We start from the raw sequence: 26712 nt of genomic DNA, 5'->3' as shown, positions 1-26712 counted from the left end.
AATTTATTGCTTGAACATACTGTTTCTGGTCCTGTGTGACAACAACATTGCTTTGAAATATCAGTCCCTCAAATGTTCTATGTAGATGTTCTTTATATTGCCAGTAATCTTTTGGATACTACAGCTATACTACAAATGGGGGAAAATATATAAAAAATGTGATTGATGGAAAAGAATCAGTGTAAGCATGTGGTAATATGCAGTGAAATACTCTCACAGTATGAATAGAATACTAGTCTAGACAGCATTTTATAATTATAAAATTGCAACAGGGCCTACTTTTGCACATATTGAATGTGGATGCTTTTATAGCTAGCTTGTCATACATTATACTATTTTCTTCTTCAATTTCCTTTAGATTTACCTTAAACGATTGGACCTGCCTGATTGCATACAAATTGAAAGTGTTTAGGTTACACTATTTTATACTATTTTGGTAAATTTAAAGGGTAATTGTATAAAGTATGAGCAACCTTAGTCTAGTGTTTTTATGGCTGATGCATGGCTTACCAGATTTCAGGTCTGAAATCAGTTTCTAGCATCAAAATCTTCCCTGGAAGTGAATGGCATCTAAAGAAATACGCATTAATAAGTACTAAGGGATTTGGATTGGGTTAGGTTGAGTTGAAAGAAATAAAATTTCTTGATTTGAATCCCTCCCACAGTGCTATTGTGTTCTTCCGATAGAGAGTGCCTTCCCCACCGGCAGAATGCAATGATCACTGCTGGTGGCTGTAGCTGCCGGCAGCGATTGGGTGAACAAAAGAAACCCAGACAAGCTGGTTGTACTGAAATCGATTGATGGCTCGACATCAGTACATCCAGCCTGCTCATAGATGGGTCGAAATTCAACCGATCCGTGCTAAACCGGCTGAATTCCGATTTGTCTGTGGCCCGATTTTATGTGTACTTTTAGTTCATCTCTGCAAGGAAATGTGGACTGTGAAGCATGCAAAGCTCACTTCAATTTAACGCGATATGAAAAGTCTTATGAAGATGACTAGATCGGCTGTCGCATAGGAAATTTGTACAGGCAGATCCATTGACAATCCATGTTAAGTAAAAAGGTCAATGGTTGTATCTGCAAACTTGCTTGATTTATTGTGCAGGGAACCTTGGGAGTGAAATATGAGAGCTGGTATTTTTTTGATTTTGAAGGTGCAGCCTTTGGAGCTGTTGTTTTTATCCTTCCTCCACTGCTTAATGCCTGTGTTCTGACAAAATGTCGAACCCGGCAGAATTTTCGAACCACTTCACTTCCTGTGACGTGGAATGAGCTATTGCAGAAAACCATAGTACTGCGCATGTGCACCATGTGATCTGCGCATGGGCAGTGCGCAATCGCTGACGTCATCTTACTACACCTCGCACTCAGCTGTACTGAAGCTGCAGTCAGAAGGCGGCCGCGGACATCTTTTTACACCCACCCAAGTCTTGCACTCCACACTTATTTAGAAGTCCGTGACACTGTTTTGATGAAGAATTTTAATGCAGCAGAAATCCTGCAGATCTCACAGGTTTGCTAATCTGACAGAACATCGCTGCTTTTAAAATTCAACATGAAAAGTGTGATAGATTTGAAAATACAGTATTTAACTATATAAGCTCAGTTTAGTGGTACGAATGCAAGACTTGGGTGGGTGTAAAAAGATGTACTCTGCCGCCTTCTGACTGCAGGCTGCGGGGTGTAGCAACATGGCCGTCGATCTACGAATTTGACATGCAGTGTCCTGACGTCGGGGATGACGCGCTGCGCATGCGCAGTACATATGGTTTTCTGCAACAGCTGATTCTACATCACAGAAAGTGACGTGGTTCGATATTCTGCTGGGTTCGACATTTTGTTGAAAAACACCTGCATTCTTGAAGGAAAAAGTATAATGGCCCTGCACATTAAATCTTTAGTAACAATGAAGCCATGGCAGCTGGAACATTCCTCTCCTGCCCGATTCCTTTTTCTTTTAAAATATATATAAAGGCAATGCTTTTTTTTGCATAGAATGGAGAGGCATTACAACACCTGCCGGGTTTTTAATTGCAGCCCTTGCCCCCTTTCAAGAGGTCCTGGTGGCCATTCTCACCAAGAAAGCGAAAGCTTGAGGAAAAAAAGGAAAAGTCAAAGAAAATCCCACATTTTGAGTTCTCACCAGAACAGGATTAGAGGGGAAATCTTCTAACATGGACTCTAGTTTTGTAACCCTCTTGACAACCAGAGCTATCCCCCACTGTTGGGACAGGAAAGTATGGGGAAAAAATTGACAGGGGTTATAACCCTCTCTTAATCTATGCAAAATGGGGGGAAAAAAGTTTTGGCTTTAGATCTGCTTTAATTTGATGTATACGAAACAGTCCTTTTTTAAAGTTTTTTTTTTTTAAAATAAATATTAAAATGTATTACAAATGTATATTCATAATAGTATCCTTTTACATTTACTCATGCACACATCAGAAGCAATGATCATTTGATCATGCGTTGGTGTGTAATTTCAGTAATGGTTCTTGTCCCTTGACAATTAAAGATTCCCTATTATTAAACATATTAAGTGACACATGCTTTGCAAATCAATGTAAGATACCATTTCAAACACTGGTTGTTTTCCATTGAAGATGAGAGTTAAGCAAGTAAAATATGTAACATTAAATTTTTTTCCCTAAAAATGGTAAGATAACATTCCGAGTAGATTCATTGTATTTCCTCTTTAAAAAAAAAAAGTTTTAAGAACCTTCATAGAGGGACTGAAGTTTTAAAGTGATATTTATGGCTAACCTGTATTTCTTTCTCTTTTAAACCTGTATTAAATCTGGATTTATATTATTCCAAGCCTGCCGTGGAGGAAGTGGTAAGAGCCAAAGTCCATTGTGCATGCCCTCAATCAGACAAGAAGATTTGGAGATATGGCTTATTCATCATTGTTTTAATTTAACCATTCTACAATTTAACCATTGTTTCTTTAGTTCACTTGATGGGCTTTGTGATGGTTCCCGGAATAATCCATGACATTTCTGCAATCTTTCATTTCATTCATTAATCGCGATGCTTGGCAATTTCTGACCTAAAATTACAGCTTCCCTCTGAATTGGATTCATTTGAGGTTTTTGTGTTTTTTTCATCTATAAAGGGATTTTTTGTTATTTTCCAACTTCGTTCCCTCAGTCCCTGGACTTTTTGTGAACAAACAGGCAGTTCCCTTTTATTGGCCTGAAAAGCATTATCTTTCCAGAAACATCAACCTGATATCATTTGCAGAGGATAGTTGTTTAAAAGTGATAGAATGCCATTAGAAAAAAGTAAAAAAAAAAATCACTATACGTATTGAGAAAAAGAATACAGGGAAGCTGCAATTTTATTTTGGCTGTATCAGTTTAAAGACAAAGTATATAAATTGCAAAATGATATATGTATAGAAATTCATATACATATATAAGTGATTTGTGTATATTTTAGTGTCATAGCATATGCTAAATTGTGAGTGGTTTTCTGTGTGATTACATAGCTTTTCACGTCTTCTGTGGTGCAGTATGCGTGCTGCAGATCATTGCTAAATGTCGCACATTGTTATATGCATAGGTAGATGACCAAAGCTTTATATGTCTAGAAATGTATCTGTACAGTGATTACATTAGAGGCAGCATTAGATGAAAACCACTTGCACAGGTTATTGTTTATCTGTCTTTACTATAATATAATGCCATGTCTGTTGAAAATAGGTAAAGTCCTGAAATGGCTTCTTTAGGGTGTTTTTGTGATTAAAAAGTAAACAATTTGAAAATGTAAAAAAGGTTGCCAGTTGGGAAATTTCTTTATATCTGTCAGCTAATGCCGGCCATAGACGATGGGATTTTCTTTCCTGCAACCAGAGTCAGTGTTGACGGGGGAATCCCTCCTGCAGAGCTATTGTTGTCTCAGCTCAGGGGTGTGGATAGCCATCCCAGCCAGGAGAACACACATTCGCATGAAAAATCAGACAGGCTGGTTGTACCTAGTTTGATTGTGCAATCATTGTATATTCAGCATGGTTCGAACCTTGGGCGGTCCCTGTTGAACCGACTGAGATTCGAACCACCTATGGCCGACTTAAAGCAGCGTTCTGCCCAAAAATGGAACTTCCTCTTTTTGGATCCCCCCCGTGTCATATTTGGTACCTTTCGGGAGGGGGTGGAGCAGATAACTGTCTAGCCCAGGTATTTGCTCCCACTTCCGGCGAAAGTTTGCCGCAGAATCCACGGCGCTCTATATCATGTCCAGCCTCTCCTCTGTCCCCCCGCTGTGGTCCCATAAGACAGCAGGGACCACTCAGAATGTGCAGCGCGACATGTGCACGCACAGTAGAGAACCAGGCTGTGAAGCCGCAAGACTTCCTGATTCCCTTACTGAAGATGCCGGCGCCTGCACCCGGGAGGCAAGGGACAGGTCGGCTTCGGGTGAGGACATCGCGGGCGCGCTGGACAAATAAGTGTCCTTTGTAGCTGCTGACTTTAAAATTTCTTTTTTTTTTTCAGTGGAACGCTGCTTTAAGTGAACATGGACAGTATGATTGCAGATAACCTTTAAATGTTGCTAGTGACAGTTAGGCCATGTATGGCTTGACGGTGCTACAATAACCTGCTAATCTTACTTTTGCTAAAATTCATGACTTGATGCTCATGTTCCCCTTTTCTATGTAAAAATTATAAATGACGTCTTAGGGGGTTTGAGCTAATTGTTTACGCTAACCCTCTAGAATGAGTTGTGGGTGCTATCTGGAAGTAGAGTTGCCAGGGTACATTTGGGTCTTACAGCTTCCTCTAGCTTCTGGTGATGGTTTCAAAATAAGATCATATAGGTTTAAGACAGATTTACGCAGAGTGAGACTGAGATGTATGTAATTATTTTTTATTTTATTCCCCCCCCCCCCCCCCGAGAAGCATTCAGATATTCTCTGGATCAAATTTACCTATAAATGTCAGTACTCAGTTATATAATGTACATTTAGGAAAGAATACAGGCCTTCTTTAAAGCCACCTGCTGAGCAGGCCAAAACCATCTCTGGAGGGAGTCCATTCCACATTTTCACAGCTCTTACTGTGAAAAAACCTTTCAATATTTGGAGATGAAATCTTTTTTTCCTCTAGACCTAAAGAGAGAGGCCCTTTGTCCTCTGTGATGACCTTAAAGTGAATAACTCAACACTAAGGTCACTAAATGGATCCCTTATATATTTGTACATGTTGATCATATCCCCCTTAATCTCCTCTTATCAAGAGTAAATAAATTCAATTCCTCTAATCTTTCCTCATAGCTGAGCTCCTCCATGCCTCTTATCAGTTTGGTTGCCCTTCTCTGCCACTTTCTCCAGTTCCACTTTCTTAATACAGGAAAGGACTTTGCTCGCTTTGGAAACCACAGCTTGGCATTGCATGCTAATATTAAGCTTATGATCTACCAAAACCCCCAGATCCTTCTCCACTATGGAATCCCCCAGTTGTTCTCCCCTAGTATGTATGATGCATGCATATTCTTAGCCCCAAGTGCATAACTTTACATTTATCAGCATTAAACCTCATTTGCCACTTAGTTGCTCAATTAGACAGAGCATTGAGGTCGGCTTGTAAGTTGGAGACATCCTGTAAGGATGTTAATCCACTGCATAGCTAGGGGAACTAGAAGAAACTGAAAAAGTGCCTCTAAGTGCAATATTTAATATTTAATAAATGATGTAATCACACAGACAAGGGGGCACTCGCATAAAGATAAACAATCAGGCTCATCTGGTATTGATCAAGCATTCCGGTGGATCACACAAGCTCCCAGGGTTTACATGTCAGGGAGCTGGGAGTTGGATACTGAACCCCGGTGCTCTTTCGTGATGCTACTGAGCAGACCTCTTTGATAGAACGCAGTGTGACATCACCGGAAAAGGGCGTAAACAATGCATTTCAGAGCATGTACAATGTGAGAAACAGAAATGCGCTCACGTCTGTTTCTCACATTGTGCATGCTCTGAAACTGGAACTAAGGGGCCAAGCCCAACCCCCTTTAAAAAAAAAAAAAAAAAAAAAAAAAAACCTTCACCATAACCCCCCTCCACCAAATAATTTGGAAGGGTGGCCCAATACTTTTTGCAATATAGTGTGGTTGAGCGAGTTTGGGTTGGAAGAACTTGACTAACCTGCACAGAGTCCTGACCTCAACCCAATAGAACACCTTTGGGATGAATTAGAGTGGAGCCTGCGAGCCAGGCCTTCTCATCCAACATTGGTGCCTTACCTCACAAATACTCTTCTGGAAGAATGGTCAAATCTTCACATAGACACACTCCCAAACCTTATGGACAGTCTTCCCAGAACAGTTGAAGCTGTTATAGCTGCAAAGGGTGGGCCTACTTAAAATTGAACCCTACTAAGACTGGGATGCCATTAAAGTTCATTTGCGGCGTCCCAATACATTTGACAATATGGTTTGTGTATGTATTATATGCTATGGACATTCTCCAGTTTCCAGGCAGAAAGAACAGTATATGTAATATAAAACTGCATGCAGGGCACTGGACAAAGCATTAGGGACAAAAGGGAGGTGACATAATTTGATACAATAATGTAATCTGTAAGATTACAGTGTACTGTATGTGTTTTTCACTTTTTGAATTTGAATTCGGAGCCCGATACTGTTATAGATCGAGCGGAAGATGCAGCTCACACACACATCGGTGAGACACATATATATATATATATATATATTATAATATATTATAATCTCATTAAGTGGTACTCCCAAGTACACAACTTTTAGAGTGTGGAAATGTGACATTACTCTTATCGCTGTCATTTCTGCCACTCTGCTGCAGAGACTGTGATTGTTGTGTTGTCTTATTAACCTTCCTAGCGGAAGTGTAGCTCAGGGTGAATTTTCAATACCAAAAGCGGTAACCCAGAGCCACACTCGGAATTGCATAGCAGTATCCTGGGAAAGTTACTTACCTTGTCCCCAGGATTCTGCAATGTCTCACCACTGTGTGTGCGAGCCGCATCTTCCGCTCGATCTATCACAGTGTCGGGCTCCGTTCCCTTGCGAGCGCCGCAACGCATGGGGGTGGAGCCCGGCACCAAATTCAAAAAGTGAAAAACACATACAGTACACTGTAATCTTACAGATTACATTATTGTATCAAATTATGTCACCTCCCTTTTGTCCCTAATGCTTTGTCCAGTGCCCTGCATGCAGTTTTATATTATATATACTGTTCTTTCTGCCTGGAAACTGGAGAATGTTCATAGCAACCAAAAATTGTCCCTTTATGTCAAAAGTAGTTTTAGACCAGCTAGAAAACAGTGATAATAAATTAGAATCAGTTGCAGAATTGAGCGATAGTGATTTGTGGGCATATTAGTCATCAAACACTGAAAGAAATGACGGCGACAATTTTTCAACTGAGCCATTTTCAGTGTTTTTGATTGGATTACATTATTGAATAAATGTTGTTATATTATTATTTGTTATTATTTATAGTTATTATATTATAATTTATGATTTTGTGTTTCAAACTATCATACCCAGGATGTCTACTAGACTCTGGTTTGGACAGATTTAAGTGTGTTATTACTAAGAATTACAGGCCTACAATATAAAACGCTGCTTTCAGCATTAAAAATCTGACACAATCATACTGCCAGGTAGGTTAACACAGTAAGATGGAGGGGATTGGGAAGGGCTTGTAACTATTTGGGCCATGAAGCACACATAAATGATCACATTTCCTGATTGGGGATGTCATGGAGGAATTTTTGAAATCCTATCCATAGTAGTGCTGTTACTTTAGCCGGAACAACTTGATAAAAATAATGTTCTTTAGCAAGGGACATGCATTCTACATTAATAATTATGCTGCCAAAATTAGTGTGTGTTGCGAATTGCCTCCGACATTGTTGCTTTTTCTTCTTGCTGGAGGCTGCCACTTTGCTGAAGTCCAGAGCCCCAGAGCAACAGTAAATATTTGAGCTGTCAGCAGATCATCCTTTACATTTTCTGTACAGTGCCAAAAAATAGAGAGCAGTTGAGCATGTGCAGAGCAGGGTAAGATACTAGAGTTAAAAAATATAGGTGCTTATTTTTGATGCTTTACATAGCTATACCTGCAATAGCCATCCTGAAGTGGTCTAGCAGGACTTTATTTTCTGACAAAAGTTCCACTTTAATGAATACCCCTGCAAACAGTAGACATCATAGGTATACAACCATCTATGATCTTATTCCGCAAAGGTTGCAGTATGACCAATCGGGAACTCTCATGTTTTCTATCTGATTGGATACCCATAAACTTTATCACACTCTTTTGAATAGGACCATTGATATTTTTTTATTAATTCTTCTGGTTGACACAGTGTTCCAGCCCCTAATGTCACACCTCCATTTCCAGCTATCCAGCCAATTCTTCGATCAACAAGACTCTGTAGTGGTTACACCTGATGAGTTAGATAACGATGAAGGTCAGGTTGCTATGATTGCTGTTGAGTCTGTAAGTATAAATCTGCCTCCTATAAAAGAGAAGCATAACCACCATTTCCGATGCTTTCTTTCTTTAAAATAAGGCAAATGGAGGTTGTGGTGAACATTTTAGGTTTCTGAACATTATCTTTGAAACACCTTTTCATCAGAGTGAGTATGGTTGTTGCTCAGGGATAATATGGTTCTTTGGGCTGTCAAAAAGACACAAATATGGTGGAGTGCTTGCATCTGGACTTCCTTTGTGGTTCTTATTTGTTCACAAACACCTTTTTGCACCTGGTGAACATGTGATGGGACATTCTGCCATGTATCTTTTCGTCCAAAACAATCTCATCTTTATTGTAAGACATTGTAACTTTTTTTTTTTTTGGTTTTCTCCTTTTTCTGCAGTTTAATTTTGGAGATGTTGTGGTCCACCAGGCCATTCATACAATTGAATATTGTTTGGGGTGCATTTCCAACACAGCTTCTTATCTTCGACTTTGGGCCCTGAGTTTGGCCCATGCCCGTAAGTAACAAAATGTATTATCTTTGCGTAATGTTTTTGTTTGTACAAATGTATGAGATAACCTTTAACCCAAACTTTACATTTTTGTAAATAGTAATCACAATGTGATGTTCCCATGTGTTGTGTAGGATCTTGAATGTTTGTTGGCTACTTATTAAAAAAAAATGTGCTGAAGCACTTAATTATAAGTGCATCTGCATTCAGTTTTCTCTTAGCCTTTCTGTAAGGGTTCCATAAAAATGTGTTGATTCTGCCAGTGAAGTCCACTTTATGCAGCTTCCTGCTACAGCACCCTTGCCCTCGGAGCCCTCTGATGTGGGTCTTCAAGCCCAAATCACAATCATAGGGGGTTGCCAACCTGCCATCCAAGAGCACCAGAGTGCATGGAGCCGGTGCCAGCAGCAGAGAAAGCAGGTGGTCGTGGAGGGAGCAGGCGCCACATAAGCCAGTGCCTCTTCTGTAGCACCAGCTCTTATCCCAGGTACTTTTCCTGGGTCATTTCTAGCAGCCTGGAGAGCAATGCCAGCAGAAGCAGGAAGAGAGGAAAAGGTCAGTGTATTATTTATAAAATACACTGCTCTTTTTGCTCTTTTGACATATTAGCACTTCTAAAAGAAGGGTTTCACACTGATCTACAGGTGCAGCGCAGTGCATTTGTGGCTTTCCTGTGGGTTAGCTGCACTGAGCCATAGACTCAGTGCACCATACCCGTAAGATATAAAATAAGTCTATGGCAAATCGCAGCTAACCCACAGGAAAACCACAGGTCCACTGCGCCGCACCCTCGGTGCAGATAAACTGCAGCGCATCAGTATGAATGCAGCCTTCTAGGGGGCTCAGACAGTAAGGGTTTGTTTAAATGTGCCTTTTTTGGGGGTGGTAAAACCCCATAGTTCATTATGGTCCATGACCAGTTACCAAATAACTTGAGTGGCTTTCGCTCTTCAAAAGGTTAAGCACCCCTGTGCTACAGTGTGATGAGAAGATGTTGCAGAGAGCATAGCATTGAAACTGCTGATATCATTCAGCACCTGGTCAGTGTCTGAGAGGGAGAGCATGTGAGATACAAATGATGAACAGAGTTGCTTGGGATTATATGTTCAATACTTGCAAACACAGGCTTCTGCAACAAGTTGATGAAGTGGATAGCTTTGCTTTATAATGATCCCTGTGCAAAAATTGAGGTTAACAACACCTACTCCAAACCGATAAAATTACGAAATGGAACCAGACAAGGCTGCTCCCTTTCTCCCTTCCTATTTATCTTGACACTAGAACCCCTAATTAAGACTCTAAATCTTCAGACAACAGTTCATGGACTTAACATTAAGGACAGAGAATATAAAACGGCAGTATACGTCGCCAATTTACTTTTTCAGTGCAACACAACCCCACATTTCCATACCCAATCTGAACAAATGTTTCCAACACTTTAAATTCCTCTCAAATTTTAAAATTAACCAGAAAAATCCAAAGCATTGAATCTTACCATCACTAGGAATAACAGAACTACATATAACGAAAAACTGCCCCTGTAAATGGGATAACACAGCATTAAAATATTTAGGCATCAGATTAACTCCAAAAATAGAATATCTCCATGACCATAACTTCCAGCCTTTACTGAAAAAAAATAAATAGAAAAAGACCTTAAAAATTGGAACCCTAAACATTTCTCTTGGTTTTGCCAAGACCACTCTACTTATTTCATGCCCTTCCAATAGACCTACCTTCCACCTTCTTTAAAAGAGTGACCCAGAGAAACTTTATTTGGGCAAACAGAAGACCACACATCCAACTAAATCTACTTCACCTTCCCAAATAAAAAGGAGGAATGGGTATTCCTACTTTAAAAATACAATGATACACACCTAACGAGGGTCATTGTCACTGCCATAATAAAAACAAAGACTGGGTAGATCTTGGTCCACTTTACAAACACAATACCTACCTTGGACAAACCCTACAAATGACCCAATATCAGTCAAAAAATACCCACTAATAAACATGACTTTTAAAAATATATCACAAAATAACAATCAAACAAACTCTCTACCTTACCAAGCCCAATGCCAATCCGGGAGGATGAACTTTAAATTCCCTTTTCCGATGAAAAATTTGAAAAAGCTGTCTTCACCCATAAATGTTCTCAGAGTATCAGAATCCAAGAAGTCTCATATAAAATACATACTCATTGGTACATCACCCCTGCTAAAATTAAAAATTGATCTTCCCAAGAGTCAGAGGTTTGCTGGAGATGCAATAAAAGTAAAGGAACCCTTCTACACATATGTTGGACCTGCGAAAAGATCCAAACGTTTTGGAATCCAGATTAAGTTATGGATCTGACATATTTTCAAAACATGCAAATGAAATTAGACATAGCTTGCTGTCTACACGATGTGAACGATTTCTCTTACAGAAAGTACAAAAAGTCTTTGTCACCTCACCTCCTAAACGTGGCCAAAGCAATGATACCATCGCTATGGAAAGTGAGACACACCATCTATAAAAGACTGGCTTCCAAAAGTGACTTCCATTTACCAGATGGAAGAAGCAATCACCATTAAGAGAGAAAACACATTGCAATTCCATAAAACTTGGAGGCTCTGGAATTTATTCACCTTCTCAGATTCTTTCAAGATTTGAATGGAAGCTTAAAATATGTTCTAGATCGTCAAACAGATTAAATACAATATGACAACTTTAGTTACACTATACAATGCCGCTTAAAGCATTTCTGTCAAAAAGGTATAATATCTGTTCCTGGTTTACCATTATCACCATTTTCACTATTGCTTCAATATCTTTCAAACTACAGTAAATAATACCCTGCCCACATCTCACAATGATACTACCTTTGAAGAGTTACACTTCGATAATAATACAGTAATACCGCGGATTGCGAGAAACGCAGTTAACGAGCGTTTCGCAATACAAGCTATTACTTTTTAAAAATTCTGACTCGTTTTGTGAGTGACGTCTCGCAAAACGAGCACTCCTGGTTTTCCAGTGACATTTGGGGGATCATTTATCAACATAAGGTATGGGCTTGCTTTATATATTTTACTTATTTGATGAGCCTTAAACTAATTGCAGGAAGACTGGGTTGCCCCACTTGTCACTATATTAAAAGAACCATCATCAAATGAACAAAGCCAACCTAGACTAGAGGTTCTATTTCTTTGTCCTTTGTAGGGTCAATTTACAGCATGCAAATAGTTTGAAAATAAACCCTCTTATAATGTGGACTGTCAGGGCGTATTGTATTAGGAAAGATGTTAAGCCAGTTGGCATTTGGGAGTTGAGTTCTGTTAGAAATGTTATAATTTACAGATAGTGGAGATATTGGTGAAATACATTTTAGGTATTGCTGTTTACTTTTTTTTTTTTTTTTTAGCTCCCTTCATAAATATGTATTCTCAGATTTTTTTTTTTTCCCTTAGAGCTCTCTGAGGTCCTCTGGACTATGGTGATGCATGTGGGCCTAAATGTAAAAAATCTAGGTGGAGGCATTCTCCTGGTATTGGTGTTTGCAGCATTCTCTGCACTGACTATTGCCATCCTGCTTATCATGGAGGGACTGTCAGCTTTCCTGCATGCCCTCCGTCTGCACTGGTAAGTTTTGAAATCCCTTGCCTTTGTCATGTCTTTCTTAGCAGTATTAAGAGTATAAGAATCTCCACTCCTGAGCCAGCCTGTGCTTCCAGTAAGTAAACAGAACTTCCTATCTTTGTGCAGGAGAATTGCTCCTTCATGCTGCCTGACCTGTAGCTTGACTCATCATGAATGCTCAGGCAACTGACCAACTATGATGGTGGGAGATTAAGTCTACACTGGAATGGCAATTATTCCTTGTGGATTATTTTGTTACTGTTACCATCTGCCTACATTTCCAATTGGGTTCCCACACCTCCATCATGAACCAAGCTAGAGACCTTAAAAATACTGATCCTGCTTTGTATATAAGGGGCAATAAAATGAAAAATCTTCTTCATGTATGTAGATGTTCCATTGACTTATTGACAGTGCAGACAATGTTGTATGTAGATCTGCAATTTAATCAACAAATGTTATTTATTATATAAAGGATGTATGGGGAGAGGGTGGGTTCTCGATCCCAGAAGAGAACAGATCTTGTGAATATGCATGCCCCAGTAAGTGTCTCTCACAAATGTTGCTACGATGTGTCTGGCAAGTGGTGATTTTCCCAATGTCTGGATATACAGTGCCTTACGAAAGTATTTGGCCCCCTTGAACTTTTCAACCTTTTGCCACATTTCAGGCTTCAAACATAAAGATATAAAATTTTTATTTTTTGTGAAGAATCACCAAGTGGGACACAATTGTGAAGTGGAACGAAATTTATTGGATTTTTGAAACTTTTTTAACTAATAAAAAAATGAAAAGTGGGGCGTGCAAAATTATTCGGCCCCCTTGCGTCAATACTTTGTAGAGTCACATTTTGCTGCGATTACAGCTGCAAGTCGCCTGGGGTATGTCTCTATCAGTTTTGCACATCGAGAGACTGAAATTCTTGCCCATTCTTCCTTGCAAAACAGCTCGAGCTCAGTGAGGTTGGATGGAGAGCGTTTGTGAACAGCAGTTTTCAGCTCTTTCACACAGATTCTCGATTGGATTCAGGTCTGGACTTTGACTTGGCAATTCTAACACCTGGATACATTTTATTTGTGAACCATTCCTTTGTAGATTTTGCTGTATGCTTGGGATCATTGCCTTGTTGGAAGATAAATCTCCGTCCCAGTTTCAGGTCTTTTGCAGACTCCAACAGGTTTTCATCCAGAATGGTCCTGTATTTGGCTGCATCCATCTTCCCCTCAATTTTAACCATCTTCCCTGTCCCTGCTGAAGAAAAGCAGGCCCAAACCATGATGCTGCCACCACCATGTTTGACAGTGGGGATGGTGTGTTGAGGGTGATGAGCTGTGTTGCTTTTACTCCAAACATATCGTTTTTCATTGTGGGCAAAAAGTTCGATTTTGGTTTCATCTGACCAGAGCACCTTCTTCCACATGTTTGGTGTGTCTCCCAGGTGGCTTGTGGCAAACTTTAGACAATACTTTTTATGGATATCTTTGAGAAATGGCTTTCTTCTTGCCACTCTTCCATAAAGGCCAGATTTGTGCAGTGTACGACTGATTGTTGTCCTATGGACAGACTCTCCCACCTCAGCTGTATTTCTCTGCAGTTCATCCAGAGTGATCATGGGCCTCTTGGCTGCATCTCTGATCAGTCTTCTCCTTGTCTGAGCTGAAAGTTTAGAGGGACGGCCAGGTCTTGGTAGATTTGCAGTGGTCTGATACTCCTTCCATTTCAAAATGATCGCTTGCATAGTGCTCTTTGGGATGTTTAAAGCTTGGGAAATCTTTTTGTATCCAAATCCGGCTTTAAACTTCTCCACAACAGTATTACGGACCTGCCTGGTGTGTTCCTTGGTCTTCATGATGCTCTCTACGCTTTAAACAGAACCCTGAGACTATCACAGAGCAGGTGCATTTATACAGAGACTTGATTACACACAGGTGGATTCTATTTATCACCATCAGTCATTTAGGACAACATTGGATCATTCAGAGATCCTCGCTGAACTTCTGGAGTGAGTTTGCTGCACTGAAAGATTTTATATCTTTATGTTTGAAGCCTGAAATGTGGCAAAAGGTTGAAAAGTTCAAGGGGGCCGAATACTTTCGCAAGGCACTGCAAGTTACTGCTATACGCTATAGTACAGAGGCACAACTAGAACCTTCAGGGCCCTAATGAAAGAAACCATAAAGGGCCCCCTGAAAGAGAAGAGTGGTTTTGGGACTTTATATGAAGCACATAGCTAAACTGAACGAACCAATAATTGTAAAATAGTAAATGTTTATTATTACATTGGGCATACATAACGTAAAACGGTAAAAAATATAATATAGGGGGCTTAGCGACTGCTCACCAAGATGGTCACATAGAAGAGCTCCACTCGGCATAAGTGGAATCAACAACGTTCCGCCCACCAGCTGCCTGGTACACTCGCTGACACACCGCTCAATATGCGTAAGAGGCTCCAGGACCAGCCGCAGGCTCTAAAACTGACGGATTTTTTTCCCGGCCTTCTCCTGCGGGCTACAACAAAATGGCGGCAGGGGACAACAAACGCTGCACTTCCCTGGGTCTATAGTGCCAGCAGAGCTTAACCACACAGGCAAAATGGAGGGAGATGCAAACGCAGCTGCTGCTGCAGCAGAAGAAATACAATCCAGCAAACCCAACTCTCCCTGTGGCTCTCCCTCCTCTAGGAGCCCTGTGAAATCCAAACCCAGACTTGATCCTGAGGTAAATATACAAAACAGATACTCTGCATTATCTATGGAGGTGAGTAGCTCCCAAAGTAATGATTAAAATTCTATGCTTCTGGCCAATCCCATTGCACCGTTTCCCACCACGGGGCAACCTATATCTGATATCACTTTGAAAGAGATGCTGATGTCATTAAGATCATCTCTACTGTCAGATATGATATCATGCATTCAACAGTGCAGGGCAGAAATGCATGACCTCGGGGACAGAGTTCACCAGGTGGAGACGAGGATGTGCGATGTTACGTCATCCTTCAACGCATTGGTAGACTCTCACTCATCACAACAATAGGCCATCTCTAAAATCCAATCCAAATTAGCTGATCTCGAAGATCGCTCCCGCAGAAACAACTTAAAGATCCGTAGGATACCCAAATCCATTTAGACACAACAACACCCTCTTTTCGCCTGCGACCTCTTCCAAGCAGTTATTCTCTCACTGTCTCCAACGGACCTCACCATCGAGAGAATCCATAGGGTACCCAAACCGACCTTCCTGCCCCAAGAGATCCCAAAAGATGTGCTGCTGAGAGTCCACTTTTTTCAAACCAAAGAGAAAATCCTGGAGGCATTCCGCAAAGGAGACAACCTCCCAGAACAAGCTGCCAATTTACAAGTGCTCCCCGATCTCTCGCAATACACGCTGCAACAGCGACGTAACTTGGCGACACTCACAAAGGCTTTGAGGAACCACAGGATAATTTACCGCTGGAAATACCAGGTCCTGAAAAATTTGCACATCATACCACCAGATCCGGGCCCTGACCCACTGCCACAGCGTAAATCTTCACCTGACAAGGTACTCCAAGACTGGCAACAACACCATCGGAAATCGTCTACAAAGTGCACCTGAGCTCTACTTTAAAGCGGGAGTCCGCCGGGACTCCGCGTTTTTTTTTTTTAAAAGCCAGCAGCTACAAATACTGCAGCTGCTGACTTTTAAAATAGTGACACTTACCTGTCCAGCGCGCCCATGATGTCGGCACCCGAAGCCGTAGATCGTCTCTCGGGTGCTGCCGCCGCCATCTTGGGTATGGGAATCAGGAAATGGAGCCTTTCGGCTTCATTTCCCGGTTCCCTACTGCGCGAGCCGCGCTCCGCAATAAGGACACTCCCCGCTGCCTCTGGGATCTGTGTGTTTTCCCAGCAGGGCACTTGCGGAAAGGGACGGGCACTTGCGGAAAGGGGCGTAATCTACGCCCCTTTCCGCAGAGAGCTATCCCGGAAGTGGGTGCAGATACCTGTACTGTACAGGTATCTGCACCACCCTCCCCCCTGAAAGGTGCCAGTTGTGGCGCCGGAGGGGCGGAGGGTTCCGATGAGCGGAAGGTCCACTTTAGGGTGGACCTCCGCTTTAACAGATCTCCCGCTCAACTTCCTCAATAGGATTCCCGGAGTGCTTATGGTACTGGCCACCGTACCTTAGACCCCACTGCTTTTGGCAGCTCTGCTGTCTTGTCCTTTTGGACCCTGTTTCTTAACTTTAAATATTAATACTTACAGACTTGTTGCTTGGTTCCCCATTGGGAACATGGTTGCTCCTGTTCATCATGTTGAACAATCTCTCAATCCTAGTCTTTGGCACAACGTAACTGCACCCAATAAAGTCGAGCTCAGGACTCTCAACACCTAATTTTCCCTTCCACAATTCCTTTCGGAACTTTACAACCCTATATCTTCACAAGCCTGCGCTTACCTCACGGGAGGATATACTCCTCGGATCACAGTCAAATTGCCTACATAAACTATCACATCGATTGGAAACATATGCATGGGTCTTAAACTCCTCTCTATAAATGCAAGAGGACTCAATCATCTTGCCAAATGAAGATCCCTATGGAAAGAGACTCTCCAGCACAAGGCTGACATCCTAGCAGTTCAAGAAACTAATTTTCACAAGCTGGCCACCCCTAAATGGGAGATCCAAGCTTTCCTCATATTTTTAGCTCCTTTATTCCAGCAAAGAAGAGGGGGGGGTGGGGTAATGTTGGCCATAAAGGACACAGCTTCTTTTGATCTAAAGGACACAGCTTCTTTTGATCTTAAGGACTCATTCATAGATCCTGAGGGACGTTTTATCATCTTGGTTTGTATCATCAACAAATTACCTATCACCCTGACAAGTGTGTGTGCTCCCAACTCGCACCAAATCAAGTTCATCAAAAAAGTTATCAAAAAAATCTCAGGCGAGTGGGAAGCATATTGATCTGTGGTGATTTTAACATGATTGTAGATGACAACTTGGACACTTCCTCTCTGGTCAAGAACCCCTCCTCTCTCTTCCGGGACCTCCTCATCAAAGAGGAACGGTTGATGTTTGGTGTTGCCAAACACGAGTGAAAAATCATTTACATATTATTCCCCTAGGCAGAATTCATATTCTAGATTAGACATGTTCCTTTCAGATAAGATGTTGCAGAGAATTTCTCACTCCTCTATCCAAGACATAACGTGGTCTGACCACGCTCCTGTCATAATTCAAATAGAGGAGGGGAGTGCCTCTGCAGCAACACGTATATGGAGTTGTAATTATTCGATAATCCAAGACACAAAATTACAAAAAGAGGTAACCCAGCAACTCGAAGAGTTTTTCCACCTCAACGTCCCCAGCGCCACCAATCCCTTTAATAACTTGAATGCCCATAAGGCATATGTCTGAGGCGTTCTCATCAAATTAGACTTCAGCTTACCTGGCCTCTAGGTTAACTAGTCTACGTTTTAAACTTAGGGAAATATTTTGCTCCCAATATGACTAATATATGCGTAAGCTCAAATTAAATTATTATGCAAATAATAACAAGGCAGGCAAATTTCTAGCCAATCACCTCAAAGTACAAAGATCCAAAACAATAATCCCACACATTTTTCATCCCTTAACCTCTGCTAAAGTGGAAAATCTGCAGGCAGTAGCAGATGCCTTTGCAGATTATTACTCGTCACTCTACAACCTCAAAGATGCTCCCAAAACTCTACAACCGGTAAACAAGGACATAGATAACTTCCTGGCCAAAATAAAGTTACCTTCGCTATCTGAATCTCAACTTCAATCATTGAATGCCCCCTTTTCTCCAGAAGAGCTGGAGCGAACTATAAAATCTCTCCCTTTAGATAAAGCCCCAGGTCCAGATCTCGAATGTGTATTACAAAATATTTAGTCACATTCTGATTCCCAAACTACTGCCCTTATTCAATGAGGCCATGTCCACGAGCACCTTCCCAACAGAAATGCTTAAAGCTTTCGTCATTACTTTGCCCAAGCCAGGGAAATCCCGGACATACCATCCAACTTTCGCCCCATTTCTTTATTTAAGGTGGACATCAAATTATATGCCAAAATGTTGGCAAACAGGTTATACGATATTATACCAGAGCTGGCGAGATCAGATCAGACCGGTTTTACCAAAGAACGCCAGGCTTCTGATGCCACTAGACGTTTATTGAACATTGTCCACTACGCTGAATCTCAGAAAACTCCTTCTCTGCTTCTTTCTATTGACGCAGAGAAGGCGTTTGATAGAGTTCACTGGGGATATATGAAGGCGGTTCTACAGAAATTTGGATTTCAGGGTGAATCTCTATCGGCCATTCTCGCTCTTTACTCAAACACCTCAGCACAGGTCCTCACTGTTTCGCTACCATTCGCCCATGAGCCCTCAACCTCTTCAGCACCCTCTCATACTACAAAGTCAACTTCAGTAAGTCTTTAATCCTAGACCTCGGCATCAACCGCTTCGCTCGCTCTCATTTTAAACAACTACTTCCCTACACTTGAGCAGGAAAATGCATCCCTTACTTAGGTATTTTACTGACGGCAAAAGTTTCCCTTTTGGCAGAGACAAACATCAAAACTTTACTCTCAGACATTCATAAGACCCTAGCTCGTATAGCCAAAACTGAATTATCCTGGGCGAGGAAAATCGCTTCCTTCAAAATGTTGATACTCCCAAAAATTTTATATATATTTTGAACACTCCCAGTCCCGCTTAAAACATCCCACTTCTTTGAACTAAACAGGACACTCAAACAATTTCTTTGGCAAGGGAGAAGAGCGCATTGCTCTCACAATATCCTCATACAACATAGAAAAGTGGGAGGGATGGGTCTTCCAGACATAAGACTACTATTGGGCAACTATCTTAGCACAAATTAAACACTGGTTCAAGGCCCCCCCCCCCCCTGAACCTCTCTGGGTGGGTATAGAAGCTGCCATTGCTAAAACCCCCAATATGAATCTTCTACTGTTAGCAAATGCGTGGAAACCATTCTCTCTTGCCTCCTTTCCCCCTACAACCAAAGCCTCAATACTAGCTCAATCCCCACGATTAGACTCCCAATCCAAACATTAGAAACACTACTCCCTTACTGCTCAGTTAACAACTAGAATGAAAATTGGTATAGAGTAGGTAGACTACCTTTTCGAGTAGGGGTGTCTCAAAGCTTTTGACTCCCTCCAGGCCAAACACAACATCCCTACTTCGAGTTATTTTTTATACAGACGTGTCGCCTCCTTCCTAGCTAAGACCCCCCCCCCTCCCCCCACTGATAAGATTAAGCACTCAAGTTTGGCATTTCTACACAATTATCAATAATAAGTGTAGGGGCATTTCTCTCCTCTACAATACGCTTCAACTTAAGCAAAAATTTATCAAATCTCCAGCCATCTTGTCCTGGGAAAAAGACCTGAACAGAGTCTTTGATTCCGAACAATGGACCACAGCATTCTGATATAACTACACTGCTTCTCACTGTATCAATTGGGAACTTACTCAGAAGGTCCTAACGAAATGGTATACCACCCCCTACCAGTTAGCCAAAATGTTCCCCTCTCACTCCACACTATGTTGGAGAGAGTGTGGCACCCCAGGCACAATTCTTCACATATTTTGGCAATGCAGGAATCTGTCTAGTTTCTGGAGGAAAATCTTCTGTATGATAGCAGATATTACCGGAAATTCTACAAGCCCCAGAGCCAGCATTGGCAATACTCCACCTAGGTATAGACAAATACCCTCCGCAATTTCATATAGTGGTTACCCACATTTTAATCACTGCAAAACTAGTCATCGTCAGAAACACCTACTCCCCTAACCTCTCAGAAGTTTTAGCACAGGTCAATCTCAATTACCACTAAGAAAGGCTTTTTAGCTATAAGGAAATCCTCTTGCGAAGCTTTTGACAATAAATGGAAATGTTGGAAAGAATGGTATAGGCGTTAAACCACGGAAATGGTTGCGGTCTACATGTTCCGGATTCCCACCCCTACTCCCTCTCCTCTTTCCTCCTGGCCACCCTGATCCCTATCTCTCCTCTGTCCTTTGCCCTCCTTCCCTTTACCTTATTTATAATATATGCCTCTGACTTGAACAATTTAGATAACGTGAAGTTACATTGTTCAGGGACTACTCTGCCTAGCCTCCTCTGGCACAGTCTGTTCCCAGTTGGGGTGCTGGAGGAGTTGGGGTAGGGATAGGCATCTTACTTATGCTTCCGGTATAACAAACATTGCTCATTTCGTATGTCACTTCTCCCCGTGTTCATAACATGTCAAAGACTGTTTAATGTTTAATGTTCAATGTATTGTTTACAAAATCTTTAATAAAGATTTATATATATATAAAATCAGTCTCAATGGATATCATCTAAACAATTCATAAATATATACACAATAATTCCAACATGATACACATTATAATGGATCTTAGGTGTGCAGACCCAAATGTATAAACTTGGTAACATATAAACATGAATATAACAATGGGAATGATTCATTATGGTAACAATTATTTGTTTTACTGTAACAAATCATTCCCATTATTATTATCATGTTTATATGTTACCAAGTTTATACATTTGGGTCTGCATACCTAAGGTCCATTATAATGTGTTTCATGTTGGAATTATTGTGTATAGATCTTTTTGAATAGTTTTTTTTGTTTAGAATAGATGATATCTATTGAGACCTATTATATATATATATATATATATATATATATATATATATATATATATATATATATATATATATATATATATATATATATATATATATATAATATATATATACATTTTTTTTTTTACTGTTTTACGTTATGTATTCCCAATGTGATAATAAACATTTACTATTTTACAATCATTGGTTCGTTCAATTTAGTTATGCGCTTCATATAAAGTCCCAAAACCCCTCTGCTCTTTCAATGCATATCAGGGATGGGGGTAGAGTCATGGCTTCCTATAAGGTCCCAACCTTTCCTTCTTTATTATAAAGGGCCCACTGTTCCTTAGCCTGGGCCCCCTAATGCCTAGGCCCGGTTGCAAGTGTGACCTTGGCAAACCTCGTAGTTCCACCACTACTGTCAGTATTTGTTTATTTTTATTATTTCATTGTTTTTGATTAATTTTTAGCATTTTATTTTATTTATTTATTTTTTTTGTTAATTTTATTTTTTTATTTTTTTACAATTTTTCACGAGCCCTGTTTGGGGACTTTGGTGCAATATCAGGGGTCTAAACAGAATGTAGAGAAATGTATACATGTGTTTTTTTTTAAAAGTAAAAATGCAGAAAATAACTTTAACACTATAAGTCCTGATGACTTTTCTTATTTATATTCAATAAAATCAGTAATTCTGCTTAGGTAGCATCATTACACTTAACTAAAAGGCATACATCACAATCATGTATTATACTTATTTAGTGTTTTTTTTGTCTGTTTTTTTTACTCCAACAAAAAACACAGGGACTATTCCTACAAAGTTTTAGTTTTGTATACAAGGTGTGATGGATTGGCAAAACAAGCCACTAAATTGGCCAAGAGAGCCTATTTGGGTTTTGTGAAAATTGTAAAATAGTCTGATCTGTAAGGAGCAATAAGTGAGAGTTGAGGGAACCAAAGCGATTGACACTATGTGAAGTGATGGCTTCCCAGTTAGTTTACATACTTGTCCCAGATTAGTACTGCAATAGCCAGTCAGCTGGCATTTTCAGAGGGTTGCAGCACCGCCCCTGTATCCTTCTCATGACAGATAGCACTGGTAGATCAAAGCAGCCCTTTATGACGCACACAATTTACAGTCCAGTCAGAGGATGCATGTCCCGTGTCCCTTCTAGTGATTGCGCGGGCACACCGCTTTTCAGCTGCTCTAATTAAAGCTGAGAATTTCAATGAAACCCAAGACTGTGGGACATTGCTGTCATTCTTCCAGCACATGGAAGAAACATAGAAGCAGCATATTGCAGCTGTCTCCTGTGCGCTGCCTACACCAGTGTCACATATAATAATCACCTCGCCTGCCTTGCTTGGAAAAGTATAATGAATGCAGCTGCAGATCATTTTCTCTGCCATGCTGGACATGAATTTTTAGAGCCTGTTCCTCCCAGGGATATTGCTGGTAAATTCCATTGGTACTAATACCATTACTTTGCATATACGCTATTTTACTGGCAAAGTCAAGGTTAAAATGAAACTAAAAACCCACAACAAAAATGTTGTTTTTATGGTTCCGAAGGGAACCCAAGGTTAGTTCTCAGACAAAAGGGTAAAACTGGCCAATTTCGATCAGTGTGTCGCTGTCCCTGGTCAACACATTTGCCAGCATGTATTGGATATGCATGTAATGTGCTGAGGATGGGAGCAGCGGTGGGGGAACGCAGCATGACAAGTGCAGACTTACCATCACAGGTTTACAATCCACACAGAAAAAATGTTTTGTAGTACAAAATGTGTATGCAGGCCATTGAGATTTTCTGGGAGAGAGAGGAAAGATGAACAGTATGATAGCACTTCATGAATACCAAGCCCAGCAGCTCTGAGCAGTTCCTTATACGGGGACACAGTCCAGCTCTTCCAAACTTGCAGCAAATTCACTTTTCCCTTATTTGGATCTGGCTACAGAGATTCATGGCATAACTCCAGTATCCTTGCCGTGCTACCAACATAACATTTTATCATGTGCTGAAGAAAGCTCAAATCATATGTCAAGGCAAAAAAAAACCTTTGCTGTACATTCCTGCAATAAATGCATGCTTTCCTGTGTTTTGTTTTTTTAAATGCCCTGCAAGTACAGAAAAATACCTGTTGACCTGACAGATATGCACTTCACTGCTAAGTCCGGTTGTGGGCTGACAACACGCAGCATGTTGTGGGCTGATTGGTGTCAGCCCTCCCAGTGTTTATTTGCTAAACTAGGAAAAAAAGGGCAATATTTTGGTGCAAAATCAGCCGAGTAAGCAAGCAGGAAGTCTCTTTATGATAAAAAGTAGTTCACGTAGTATATACGTAACCAGTCCAATGGTAAATGATTCTGTCGAGTGACGGTAATGTGAATAGATAAAAAGCGGTAGCTATCCGGTAAGCCAGCTCTGGGTGAGATTAAAATGCACTTACACGATGCAAGTGAGTGTCCAACTCAGTGGTTGAGGTAGGAGGGAAGGATTTTGTCCCAATCAGTCTATCGGTGTAGTGCTGTCTGTGGAGAGGTTTCATCCAGTTGCAGGCTCCATAGGCATCCAACGGCCACCAGGAAATGGAGACCAGCATGGAACACGGGTGGAAATAACGTCCCCGGATGAACAGAATCATACAGGAACAGACTGAGAAACAATACAGGCTATGCGTTCAGAGCTCTATACAGGCTTGTGGAAGAAGCATGAGCTCTGAGCACGTAGCCTGTATTGTTTCTCAGTCTGTACCTGTACGATCCTGTCCATCCGGTGACGTCATTTCCACCCGTGTTCTGCGCTGGTTTCCATTTCCTGGTGGCCGCAGGATGCCTATGGAGCCTGTAACTGAATGAAACCTCTCCGTGGACAGTGCTATAGTAATGCCGCGTACACACAATCGGACTATCCAGCGGACCAGAGTCCACCGGACAATTCGATCGTGTGTGGGCTCCAGCTGACTTTTTCTTCCCAAAAGTCTGGCAGACTTCGAAAATTGGGCCTTTAAAAGGTGAACATGGACGCACCGGAAGCCTGCTGTGAGCCGCTCCATACTGCATTGGGAACCCAGCCCTAAAGTACACCTGTCACCGGCAACTGAATAGGCTGCCATTGTCAAGTTCCCTCTGAAAATCCCAATTGCTTGGCTGTCGGGTTGACATACTGGCTTCACTATGTTTATGAGTCAGTGATGAAGAACAAGTATATAGATGTAAACATTCAGAAGTTCTTATCTGCATGCTTCTTCCTTGTTCGTGATTTTATGTATTAAACAGAAGGTTCAGTCAGACAGCCGGACACATTTTGCAGAGAGAGGTCAGCCTTCAGCCTTGTAGCCTTCAGGTTTCTTTTAAAGTAAAATCAAACTACATTTTTCTAAGGCTATCACCCCCCTCTCCTATAGACCTTGGATAAGAAGCTGCTAGGTACAGCTGGCAGACTTGAATGCTCCTCTGCTAGCTATGGTTTCCCTGAGCTGGATAGATGCAATCCTACACAAGCAAGCTGCATTGGCTTCCATGGACTGCCTATTAATCAGGCCATTGGTCAATGTGCAGGCGAGAAATCGCGTACAATGAAACTTTATTTCTATAACTATGGCATGGAATATGTGAGACTTTAGAAATCATCTATATTTGTGCGACTATCAAAAAAAATTAGTTTACTGGTTTATATTGGTTACAGTGCAGATTTTCTCTATCCATGTCCTTCTAAATATAGTACCTGCTACTACCACAGTCTTACAAGTTGATATACTGTGAAATATATATATATATATATATATATATATATATATATATATATATATATATTTGAACATATCCTCTTTACGTATTATTCTTTCTCTTTTGCAGGGTGGAATTTCAGAATAAGTTCTACATTGGAACAGGCTTCAAATTCATGCCGTTTTCATTTGAGTGCATTCGAGAGGGCAAATTTGATGACTGATACGTTGTGTTAGATGTGTTCCTCACCCTCTCTATATTGTTTTCCTGTCATAATGCTTTGGTGTGAAACCTCATCCTTCAAAGTTTACAGACTGGTACCTGTCCTAAATGAGACACTAATTTGCCAGAGCCCTCTGTTCAGTCAATGGTCTACTAAAAAATGGAGGATGGGAAGCTCGCTATTAGGGGTTGGCAAAATAACATGGCCAATGTAGATTAAAAAAAACTGTTCCATAATTTGCGGATCGAAATGTCAACGCCTACACATGTGCATTTCTCTTTTGCTGTTCTTACCGTTTTCTACCTCATTATTTGTTCACTAATGATACACGGTAGTAATTATATTATTGCAGTAATATCTTCTTGCAATTACGCTTGATAATTGGCAAAACCGTGTTATTTCCACGCTTATATTGTTGATTTTGAGGGTGGGGGTGGGGGGGGATTGTTTGACATGACAGTAGTATTTATTTACATTTCTTGTAAATGTACCCAAGGAGATTGGTTATCAATAAATTTAAGTCTATGCTGTTTCCCATGTTACTGTGATAAATATTTGCCACTTTCATTTGTGTTTTTTTCTATAGAATTGGAAAGATCATTTACAATATATCAATTTTACAAAAACATTATAAAACAATATAAAAATGGTTTACGAATATGAGATTTTTAGATGAAATTGTGCACCCATCTTCCATTTTATGCAAACATAAGAGCAACCTTTCGAGGGCTGAACAACTGTTGTCCATATAAATGAATTTGATTTTTCCTTTTTAATCTACAAGATAGCTTTAGGAAAGGTGATTCTGACAGTTTTGTATAAACTGCAAAGTGGAATCCAGTTTGAACTCAAATGGTTGCTTTTACTTTGAGTAGAAGATGGGAAAACATAACTGACGCTTGTTTGAACCTTACTGGAGTCCTAAGAGGGGAACAAAAAGTTGGAGCAATTTAGGTACCATGAGCTTGACCCATTGTAGCCAGAAACCATCACTGTCCCTATATTGTTTACATTAGTAACATCATACTGTAATAATGGATAAGCTTGTTGTGACCCTGTTTTTGATGCTGTGAATCGGTGAATGAAGTCTCCCTGCTTCTGGAAATAAACCTGTAATTTATGACAACCAGGATCGTGTGTGCATTTTTATTATTTTCCTAGGGAACCTAGAATAATTCTGGACCAATATATTTCACTTGTATAATTTTTTAACCACTTGCTGACCAGCTGCAGCAGTAATACTGATTACCAAAAATCTGTAGCAGAATACAAATTGGCCTAAATTGATGAAGAAATTCGATTTTTTTTTTTTTTTTGGGGTATGTTTTATAGCAGAAAAAAAGAATATTGCTTTTTTCCCACAATTGTCTGCTTTTTTTTTTATTTATATAAGGAAATGATTCCGGACGGCTGCACTTCCAAAAATCATTTTATTGAAGCTTCATATGACAAGTGGTTGACAGATGGAGCAGGGGACA

At 40.6% G+C, this 26712-nt stretch overlaps 1 protein-coding gene across 6 annotated transcripts in view; it reads left to right on the top strand.

Moving 5' to 3' along the window:
- The window catches only part of ATP6V0A1 (ATPase H+ transporting V0 subunit a1), a 136146-nt gene extending 109786 nt beyond the window's left edge, over window positions 1–26360 (top strand). For 3 of the 6 annotated variants that reach the window (XM_077459524.1, XM_077459520.1, XM_077459522.1), the window contains 4 exons: window positions 2823–2840; window positions 8873–8990; window positions 12437–12608; window positions 25141–26360. In XM_077459524.1, the coding sequence (XP_077315650.1) occupies window positions 2823–2840; window positions 8873–8990; window positions 12437–12608; window positions 25141–25234 (402 nt within the window). In that variant the 3' untranslated portion in view covers window positions 25235–26360. Of the gene's footprint in view, window positions 1–2822; window positions 2841–8393; window positions 8493–8872; window positions 8991–12436; window positions 12609–25140 lie in introns of all 6 variants that reach the window. The other 3 variants (XM_077459521.1, XM_077459523.1, XM_077459525.1) reach the window with 2 other exon arrangements.
- The last annotated feature ends 352 nt before the right edge of the window (window positions 26361–26712 follow it).

Source organism: Lithobates pipiens, unplaced genomic scaffold (assembly GCF_037356315.1).
Source record: "Lithobates pipiens isolate NorthernLeopardFrog02 unplaced genomic scaffold, aLitPip1_a1.2 Scaffold_28, whole genome shotgun sequence".
Lineage (NCBI taxonomy): Eukaryota > Metazoa > Chordata > Amphibia > Anura > Ranidae > Lithobates > Lithobates pipiens.
This window is presented reverse-complemented; position numbering and strand designations above follow the sequence as displayed.